The sequence below is a fragment of the Perca fluviatilis genome, chromosome 8, assembly GCF_010015445.1.
Source record: "Perca fluviatilis chromosome 8, GENO_Pfluv_1.0, whole genome shotgun sequence".
Lineage (NCBI taxonomy): Eukaryota > Metazoa > Chordata > Actinopteri > Perciformes > Percidae > Perca > Perca fluviatilis.
This window is the reverse complement of record NC_053119.1, coordinates 20073875-20085005: the sequence shown is the minus strand read 5'-3', so window position 1 is coordinate 20085005 and position 11131 is coordinate 20073875. Positions and strand designations below refer to the sequence as shown.

Genomic DNA, 11131 nt, shown 5'->3' with positions numbered 1-11131 from the left:
GGCAACAGGTAGGTCTAACATTAGGTGGAAGTGTAGGGTACTTGATACCAACAGATTAATTTCTTAATAGTATTAATATGGAATAACTAATATGGAAAATCAATTACATAATGTTTGTTTGACAATATGTCTCAGTGGAGATACACAGGCAAGGAGTGAATGAGACAGACATGAGGTCGGCGATGGCAGATGAGACTAGCGATGACATCAGGTAGGAGTTCTATTAGTTAGACCACACAAAACTAAATGTCCAGTATGGTTTGAAGTTCTGTTGACCAACCTATTCACTGTGTCCTTTTTGGGCAAAAAGTGCAGACAGAGATGGAAAATATAACAATTAGCCTATGTCTGACAGCGGGGACGTAGTAAACAAATCAGAACGCAAATTTAAACATCCGCAACGCATATGCTCAAATGCCATCAATGATTTATTTATTGTAATGAAAATACAGTACAAGAAAAAGTGGACTACAATAACGTGGTTGCCACGGGGGCAACCAGGGGTGATGATTATAGGTTGCCACTTGTCACAATTTGGTTGTCAAGGGCAAACATTAATGTCGAGCCAGTATTTATAAATATGTAATGTATTAATTATATAATTATTTATAATTTTGGTAGGCCTACAGTGGCTGATATACTTTAAAATAAACATTTATTATTTAAAGCCCATAGGTTACATGATGATGTCCGGCACACTTATTTATTTATTTATTTTTTGTGGGGGGCGCCAAAATTGTTGTTGAATACACCTCTGACACTGGGTAGTTGCGAGTTGCGCCCCTGACCTCTGCTGAAGTGTTAAATTTGTTAACGATAGGCTATATGAGACAGCACCACCGTCATTAAACGCTGACTGTGGCGATATCAACATGCAATATCGTTGACGAAAAAGACTTGCTAAAATGTATTTGAACAAAAACTTTCTTAATTTGCATTGCCTTCTTTTCTTTCCACCCCATCGGTCTCTCTCTCACTGCACACACACTGGTGGTTGATTAACGAAGCTTTTTGCTGATTGGCTCTAACGGGCGGATTGGTAGCACCAAATAATTTCTAATAAGCCGTAGACCGGCTTTGGTAGCACACTGCCATGAGCCCATGAGGCAAATGACTGATTACTCCACATTTTAATTGTGATATTTTGTGATCAAATTCTGAATCTGCAACGTTCTCTGTCAGCTAAATGTAGAAGTACAATGACTTCCTCTGATGTAGCTAGAAGTAGCCTGTAGTAGGCTATACAGTGTAGTTGCATATTAAGTGGTTTGGGGTCCTTCTGTAAGTAATTTTGGGGTACAATTTGGTTCTGGAGAATGCTACAAATTTTACAAATCCATGGACTGTACCTTTAAGACATCCACTACCGGGAGGGGGAGCTGAATTCAAACATGATGTAGCCCCGCCTCTACTGCTTGGCATCGCGGAAACAGAAACTTCAAAAATTCAGCCAAAACAAAATGGGAGCGTCGTTGGACACTCCGGCAAGGTGTCCTCTGTGCAACGAGCTGACCCGGGACCCCATCACTCTGAAATGTAACCACCGGTTCTGCCAACGGTGTATCGGAGACTTGTGGAGTGTTGCCCCGAACGGGCCGTACCACTGCCCGGAGTGGAGGTGTAAAACAGTGTACCAGACTCTGCCGTTTGATAGCAAACGGCTGCCAAACAACAATCCGTGGATTCAGCCTCGCAGCGCTGCAGGTAAGGTAACGTTAAAACTGTGTGGCTTGTTATCGGGCGGTGAAAAAAACAGTTTATGAAGTGGCCGAATATACAAGTGAAGATGTGGCTGACAGTTAAAGAGTTCTAGCTGACTTAACGGTAGTGGTCTCTAACGTTAGCTAGCTGCCTTTCACGTGGCTCCACTTGAATAGCGTTGGCTAACGTAATGTTATATTAAAACTGGAATATCCCCAAGGCTAGCTAGTAGTCAATTTTCCTTTGTTATTTTAGGTGGTTGCTAATGCTAACTAACGTTATCCCGTAGCTACTTGAATATTTGTATTTTTGGCACCCTAATATATAGTCTTGACTTATTTACCGGAAGATGCTATTCCATCCACGTCCTTAACGTTTTACGCAAAAAGATGTAGTTACAATCACATCTTTAAAATGCACAAGTTCGTAAGTGTTTTAAAGGTTAGTAATGTTAGTTAAAGTTCTACTTTTGTTTACAGTTTTAGGGGTCTCTCCAAAGTTTGTTTTTCTTAAGCAGTGAGTGGGGGTAAAGGTCTGACAAATTTTTGACAGGTGTTAATCATTATGTGCTTATGCAGTTTTCCTGTGTTTAGCATACATCTGCATAGTTTTTCTTTGGCCTCTTACCCTTTCTGCATTATAGAATTTATTTCACTGCTTAACTTATGACTGATGCCACAGGAATTAAAGGGATACTTCACTGATTTAGCATTCAGCTTTGTATCAGTAGAAACCCAGTAGTATTTCTGAATGACCGTGCTTCCCTCCCTCATGTCCCCCTAACATGAGAGATCTCTACATTGGGGGTCTGGAAAAAATCTTCCGATGACGTAAAATGACAATTTTTGCGTCATTGGAAGATTTTTTGGCCAGAGGCAAAGGACTACAGCCATTGAGATATATATATATATATATATATATATATATATATATATATATATATATATATATATATATATATATATAATAGACCAACAGAGCCCGTTGGTCTGTACGGAGACCAGTGAAGGCTATTAGAAGCACTTTTCTGGTGATCACTTGCTTTACTGCGCAGCCTCCAACTGAGAGAGACAATGTAAATGTGATGTGAGCAACGTGTCTGAAAGTTGTAAGTCTTCTGGTAGCTGTGCCAAGAGAAATCTCAATCATTTCCAGTCTTACAGAGACGGAGAGTGTAGGTATATGTAAGGAGATAACATGGGCACAGGCTAATTATTGCTAACTAAAATGCTAGTTAACATCAGTAATTAAACCTAAACAGCTCATGTAAGTCCAAACTGCCTGCGAGCTTCTCCTGTACTATACGGTAATTCCTCTACTCTGCGACAGTAAGTCGCTTGGTTATGACACAATCGTTAGCCTATTTTTATAAAAACGTCTGCTACGGAGCCATAACGTGAGGTACAAGGTAATGGAGCCTTTTATACATTGTCGTGTTTCTTTGGAAATAAACAATGGACAAATAGAGTCTTTAAACGCTTCAGATGTAAAGTTAGCTGAACTTTACGGATCCTGCTTGCAAGTGTCCGCTCATTTTGACCACAAACTGGACTACATCCAACTTCAACGAAACTCCCAACGTGAGTTCAGAGACTGCCGTGTTTTTGTTGTTGTGGAAACATGCCTGAATAGTGTACCGGACTGTCCAGCTACCAGGCCTGCTAGCCCTACGTGCTAGAGATGCTATGTCACCGGGTAAAAGAGGTGGGCTGTGTTAACACGGAGTGGTGCAGAAATGTGGTGATTTGTATCCATTTAACTGCTAACTGCGGGTGGAGTTTGTGACTGTTAAATGCCGACCATTCTACATTCCATGCTAATTCACGGCTGTGTTATTCTTGGTGTTTACAGCCCACCAAGTGCTAATGCTAGTATGCGTTAGCTGAACTTCACGGAGCATATAATGCGTGTGCACTAAATGTAGCTTGTTTCGTATGTCGTTTTTATATAATGTCGTTTTATATATTTTAAATGTGTAACACCACTTCAGTCATGATGAAACGTTGTTTCGTGTATATGGTTGAAATGACAATAAAACACGCTTGAGTTGAGTTGAATGCCTCTGTCGGTCTGTCGAGCGGTAGGCGTGGCTTGGGAGTGGACTCATAAAGCAGCGAAGCAGGTGCATTCTGGGATTTGGTGTCTTTCATCCATATAAGCCAAAAACACATTTTCTGGCTTTTCTCGGCCTAGAAGGCACCAATTTCAATTTTCTTTTCACATTTCTACTACATAAGTGACCCAATTTAAAGATATATTCAGCTTTCCAGCAGTGAAATATTCCTTTAAGCAGCGACTTTAAATCACAAATGCACACAGTCATTTTAAGTTGAATTCTAACTGTGAGGTATTTGTGTTGATACTGACCTTAATAAGTGGATCAGGTATCAGCCATGGCATGACCAAACTACAGTACAGTTTCTTAGGCAAATATCATCAATACAATTAAGTGTTTTCACTACTAGTTACATGTCAGTCCGTTGTGGCCCAGTGATAGTGTTCCTAAGTGAGCTTACAAGGCAACATAGTAACTCACAGAAGTGCGATCGGGTTCGAAAGTCACTGCTTGATTTGCCTAAAGCGGAACTGCTCGGTGGGCAGTAACAGTTAACCGCAGTTGTGCTCGGCAGAAGGCACCTTGTAGGTGTGTTTTGTGAAGTATTGCTGTCAAAGTGCTAAGTTAAACTTACCTCTGACTAATTTTGCTTTGTTTGAATTATATTTTCAAAGGCACATCCAGTAATGATGAACAAAACACATTTGACTCCACATTGCGGAGGCCCTCACTCACCAGCCGACTTCTCGGGAAGAGAAAAGCCAGCACACCTGTATCAGAGCCACCTGACACAAAGCGATCAACTGTGGCGTCTCCCCGCGAGTGGTCCAATGACACCGACACTGCCACCACTTCCTTCTCAGATAAACCTGGGCAGTCGACTAGTGTGGAGACATCCAAGAAAGCAGTGCACCTAGAATCTACACTGTCGGAGAGTGGTGATGGCACATCCTCCAGTGACAACTCTGATGGTAAGGCAGTACCTGCAAGTGATGTGCCACATGACATCTCAATCCAGCAGAACCAGCATAAATCACTAGAAGTTGTCTCATTGGATGACTCTGACACATCCAATGAAGTAGATATATGTGATGCACCTGCTCTTGCAACCCCCAAGAAAGACACACAAGTGACAGGAATTCATGTGTCGCCAAAGAAACCTGCCACATCTGCCAACTCTGATTCCTTTCCTGGGGTCTCAACTCCTGGTAAAGGTAAGTCTCCTGTACACCATGTCAGCAAGTCTCCCCTGATATCCACCAAACATCCTGTTGATGCTCCAGGATCCCCAATTCGTGTTGCCATCTTCCCGGGGTCAGAGAGCCAAAATGCCACCCCTGTGCGCTGCCATTATTGCCCTAAAACTAGGTATCAGCCCGCTGTTAAGACCTGTCTGGTGTGCGGAGCTTCCATGTGTACAGAGCACCTGCGTCCCCACCTGGACTCCCCTGTTTTTCAGAATCACACCCTGGTCCCTCCCATGGAGGATTTTTCTCCCTGGAGGTGCCAGGAGCACCAGGAGATAAACCGTATCTACTGTCGGCAGTGTGGAGTGTGTGTGTGCACAGTGTGTACTGTCATAGGCTCACACCGCAACCACGTCTGTATCAGCATCAGGGATGCAGAGATAGAGCTCAGGGTAAGTGGTGAACAATACATATACTGTAGATACACTGTAATTGTGGGTAAAGTTGAGATAGATATAAACATAGCCATAGCAATAAATAAGTGTATATTTTTTTTAAATCTCTGTGCACGTTTTCCTCCAGGGGAACCTAAAAGAAGAAATTAAGCAACTTCAGGCAGCTGAGCAGGAAGTGAAGAACAGGGTGACTGAACTCGCACAGAAGAAAGATTCCTTTAGAGTAAGTTGTTTAGTCACTAAATCATGGTCGTATTTAAGTTGCTTAGAATTACAAGGTAAAAAAATGTTTTTCTCTGACTCAAGGTGATGTACATGTTTTTACAAATGTGCAGATTAACCTGCATGTTTTGAAGGGAAAACAGTTACAGAATACAGAATGTAGCTTTGTATTGAGATTAGAGTTTTGCTGGTAAGCATGATCAGATGCAAATGAAAGAAATTTCTACAGTCATGTGAACCACGCACACTGTTTCATAAAAGACTCGGAAGACTTGTCCTCATACAAATTAATTTAATTTTTAAATTGGAGAAGAGTTGAATTTGTAAAAAAAGAAGAAAAAACAAATTCAACATTTATTTGTAAGTTGATATATGGTGATCTCCATGGTACAATCTGAATTGTATTGTGAGTTGAGGATATGGTTACGCATGTAGTTAATTACACATTCAAGATTTATAAAAGTCGGATTCATAAAATAAATTAGCAGTGTTAAAATGTTTTACTATTTAAAGTTGGTTTGATGTTCATCCTTTTTGAGAAAACAATCTTAAATACAGATTTTTACAATCCTTTTTTGTTGGTTGCATGGTAGACCAATAATTTGACATCTGAGTCCTCTAACTTCAATGAGAAGAGCCTTTTAGGTGATTAGGCAATTTAGAGTATTGTATTACATTACATTACATTACATTATTGATGTACATTGTGTCTGTCCAGGTGGTTTTGAGTGAGGCTCGAGCAGGGGTGCAGCAGCAGTACGGAGCCATCCGAGAGGCCTTGGAGCAAGAGGAGCAATCAGCTCTTCAGTGTGTGACAAAGGAGGAGAACAGGGTTCTGGGGGGACTAGATGAGAAACTCGGCCACCTCCGGAGCTCCCTGCAATCCATCCAGCAAGGCCTTCACAGCCTGGAGGGACTGGCTGATGCAAAGGGAGACAAACGCATCATGGACCAGGTCTTCATTATGGTGTGTTTGATGTTAGGAGAAGAACAAAAAAGTGTGGGTGGGTGTGGGGGTGACATTTTCTGAATTGTGCCCCCTATATAAAGGAGGCACGATTCAGAATATGTCACGATTCAATATTGATTTTTAGGCTCAAGATTCGATTCAAAATCGATTTTCGATTCAAAAACGATTCTCTATTTTGAAAAAACGATTCACAGTATGTAAATGTAGTTACTTTTCCTATGTGATTGCAGTAGATATAAAATATATATATTTTTTAAAGGTCCCATGGCATGAAAATTTCACTTCATGAGGTTTTTTAACATTAATATGAGTTCCCCCAGCCTGCCTATGGTCCCCCAGTGGCTAGAAATGGTGATAGGTGTAAACCGAGCCCTGGGTATCCTGCTCTGCCTTTGAGAAATATATATATATATATATACACACACACACACACACACACACACACACACACACACACACACACACAAAACTATATACTGTTGGCTTATGGACACTAACACAAGAATATGTATTTTTCTTCTTTCTGACATGACAGGAATACAGCAAGGTAGCCCAACTGTAAGTGATTTCCTTCTTACCTAGTTGCATGTAAAGAGGTGATTTGTGAACATTTTATGAAAGTCCTAAAGGGTTGGTTCGAAGAAACCTATTTCTCACCTACCTCTAGTAGTGTGTAGCCATGCAGAAGTCAGTGTCAAGGTTTTGAGACATCCGTCTCTGCATCCAGTCATAATATTTGTTAAACAGAATTTTGTTTTTGGCGCTGACAGCATTGAAGAATTACATTATAAAAATTCAATGGCATCGTGCCTTTAAAGAATCAGTGCCTGTTACTCTGGACAATCATCAACCGTTTTACCTGGAACTACTTTCTTCTGCAGAAATAGTCTGAAATCAGTTGACAGTGTGTTCTGTGGATTATCCAGAGATAATCAGGGATACTGATTCTTGAAAGAGATGTTGTCGTTGAATTTTTTTTAAGTGAAATTGTAGTGCTGTGAGTACAAACAAAATTATATTCCACTTCAGTATATAGGAGTTGCGGCACAAATCTCAGACTGACCTGGGCAAAATAAAACAAAACTGCATGGCTGGATACCACAAGACGTAGTTGAGAATTTTATTTTTTTTATTTTTTTATTTATTTTTATTTTGGCGAACAAACCCTTTTAATAGTTTTGTCTCTGTATGAAACTGCTCAAATACATGTAGAAAAATAAGTTAAGTACATTTTTATGAACAGGCCATCATTTCTGCTACCTTTTTAACTAGGTTATAGATAAAAAATAAAAAAAAATGTCCTATTACAAATGACAGCTGCAATCTGTTGGGGCTGATGTATAATGTGGTTTTTGTGTCCTTTTTTTCACAGTTTTATCCAGTCTTGCTAAGTTTGCTAAAATATTAATGGCTACTTTTAAGTAACTACTCAATATTTACCAGAGTGTGCTTGTTTGCTGGTTTGTATTTGTTTATGTACTGTATGTTTTACTTATTTTCTTATTTTATATTTGGGCAACTGTCAACTTACTTTGTGGTCAGTTTTTTTTTTTTATGTGTAACTGTCCATATATATTAAGGAATAAGGAAGTTTAATAGTCTTAAATCTTTATGTTTACACTCTGATTGTCTTCACCAGGGCTAGTAGCATGGGGGGCTGTGCGGACCAGTTCGAGGCCCCAGAGGAAGTGGATCGGGCTCGGCTGAAATGTCTGCAGAAGTGGACCGAGAAACGTCTGGACACAGTCGTCATCACTGTGCCAGGCAAATACAGAGACCTCTACAGACTGCTATGTGAGACAAGTGGTTTTGTTACCAATACCTGTTTACTTTCCACTAACTTATGAATCACCAATGGCTAAATAAACCAAATGAATAAATGCATCCTGTAGGCCCAAAGGTGGCATATTCAGTTAGTCTGCTCAGCTAAATTCTTCTTTAACTTCCTTTCCGGTGTACAGATGGCACCACTCCTATCTTGGATGCAGATACAGCCCACCCCAAGCTGCAGCTGTCTGATAACAACAGGAAGGTGACCTACAGCGAATCCCAGCAGGCCTACACAGAGCAGGAGGCTCGCTTCAGCTCCTTCCCACAGGTCCTGGCCTCCTGTTCCCTGGAGGGAGGGTGCTGGTACTGGGAGGTGGATGTGTCTATGGATGAGGGTCGCTGGAAGGTGGGGCTGTGTGAGGGTCAGATAGAGAGGAAAGGCCAAAAGGACAACTCTCGTCTGGGCTTCAACTCCTACTCCTGGTGCCTGGCCTGTGACAAAAAGAAGATGGAAGCTCTGCATAACAAGGTGGCGGTTCCTGTAGATGCAGGCGGGCTGCAGAGGGTAGGAGTGTTCCTCGACTTTGAGGAGGGTATTTTATCATTCTTTAATGTGACACCAGGGGGCAGTCTAGCTTTAATGCATTCATACAAACACAGGTTCACTGACCCTCTGTACCCAGCCTTGTCTGTGTCTAAAACACACCTGGCCATCTGTGATCTCTTTCAGTCATAAACCATGCAATACTGGTATGTCAATTGAGCTGGAAATTTACAGAATACATGGCAGCGCAGTGATGTTTTTATATGTAAAAACTATTTCATCATCGAAAAATTTACTAATCTGTAAAATTCTCTATACACTGTATATAATGCTCTACTTTTGCAAAAATCCTAGAGGCCATTCCTAGAGGCCATTCATTATACATTTTTACATGCAGCATATTTTTGTAACAGGATTTTAAGTTTCATATGCTTCTGATTTTACATTGTCAAAGAACAAAATGAGCAAGATTTTACATGGGATGAATGTTATCAGTGCAGATCAATAAAAAAGTTGATATTTCCATTTTGAATGTTTTAAAAATTTTCAAAATTTTCTTGACGTCTTAACTTTACAGTAATAAAATGTCAGTTTCGAAAGCAAAGTAAAACCTGCATTATGTCTTGCCTTTATACCTCCCTATTTACGTTTAAATAGAAACCCAGGTGTGTGTGTGGGTCCCCGCAGCATGTGGGCTTTACTGACAACAAACACTGCCTTTGACACAAACTCCTAATAATCTCACAGATCGCTACAGTTGTTAAATTGCTTTCCTACTTGCAATCTTCTTAGGCTCATTTATTCTGACTGGGGGTTTGTGTGGTTGACGTTGAGAGGTATCAAAGTAGTGTTTACATAAACTCTTTCTGGACGATTGGTAGAGCACCAACATTCCAGTGGTCAAGGACAACTGGCCATGGATCAAGGTTAATCCAAACTTGTTGGCTAATTAAGTATCGTAAATACTATAACTGAAAATGACTGAAGGAAAAAGCTCAGGGGGATAGAGCTTTGTAAAGATCAAGGTCTAATCAACACCTACGATTATGATTTCATAGTTTTAAAAAGCTCATTTCATCAAAATGTCTGCTTTCTCTTCTGACAGACTTTTATTTGGCAGTTTCCGACACTTGAGAGTTGAATCCACGCAAGTGCACCAGTCAACCATGGCACCAGTTTTATATGTTCCTAAGGTAGTCAGAAATCCTCTGTGGGTTTTGCTTTCTTTTTCTCCTTCCCAAAATGAAGGCAGAAAGCAAAGACATGACTGAGAGGGAGAGAAGAGATGGCTTTAACAGTCAGGATCATTAAATTATCCTCTCCCTGTCCATCCAATGGTCCCTCAAACTCAGCCAGACTCTTGCATGCCTTTCCAGAATACCATTGAATTAATGATCTAAGGGCTTATAGCATGTTGGCAGGGAACAATGTGTCAGGTAGTCATTACTAGTCTCTCATTGCCAGACCTTCCTCCACAGCACTGCGGAGGAGGGTCTGGCTAGTCCACACAGCATTCCGGGATGGGAGAAACACGTGCTCTGGTTTACTGGCATTTCTTTAAACCAATTACAATCGTCATGGGCGGCGCTAAGCTCCGCACGGAGCTGCTGCAAAATAGCCTCGGGAAGGAACTTGTTTTGGTAGAACACGTGTACGTTCAAAAGTTGTTTAAGTCGTGCGAGAGACAACTCAGATTGGAGAGATAGTCTAGCTAGCTGTCTGGATTTACCCTGCAGAAATCTGAGGACCAGTTAAGGAGTTCAAAATCCCAACACAAAGAAAGCGGAAGGAAACGGACACTGACCAAAATGAGGTGCATCCAGCAGAATTTTCAGCAGCACAGGAGCAATCCCGGAAGTGGAACGTCGTGGATATAGACTAGGGCATCACTAAATCAAGGGACATGGTCTTCATTAGTGATCCCATGAATTGCCCATATCTTAAAGATAACAGCCCAAGTGTCTACTTGTCAAAATGTCCTCACATAATAGGATACTCCTACCTACTTCCGGCTGCTGCGGTGAAATGCATTTAGGTATTTGTGTCTCAGAGGGATATGCAAAGAGTCAAATCCTAAATTACAATGTCAGTGGTATGGTGGTGTACAGTGATAAATTACTCAGAGGATGAGGCTTTGCCCTGCAGCTGAAAAGCCTTTGAATTACGATGACAGTAAGCTTCTTGGAAAATAATCTGCTTATTTACAGTAGTATATTGTTCCTTTCC

General features: G+C 40.9%; 1 protein-coding gene across 2 annotated transcripts; it reads left to right on the top strand.

The window, feature by feature from the left end:
- The first annotated feature begins 1405 nt into the window (after positions 1–1405).
- Positions 1406–9515, top strand: si:dkey-29p10.4 (E3 ubiquitin/ISG15 ligase TRIM25). Of its 2 annotated transcripts, XM_039809628.1 has the most exons (8): positions 1406–1704; positions 4432–4971; positions 5041–5396; positions 5527–5622; positions 6340–6588; positions 7127–7149; positions 8231–8385; positions 8553–9515. In XM_039809628.1, the coding sequence occupies exons 1-8, from the start codon at positions 1461–1463 to the stop codon at positions 9095–9097; spliced, it is 2208 nt and encodes a 735-aa protein (XP_039665562.1). In that variant the 5' UTR covers positions 1406–1460; the 3' UTR covers positions 9098–9515. The 2 variants fall into 2 exon arrangements, with proteins under 2 accessions (XP_039665562.1, XP_039665560.1); XM_039809626.1 differs by having other exon boundaries at positions 4432–5396.
- Positions 9516–11131: the final 1616 nt, after the last annotated feature.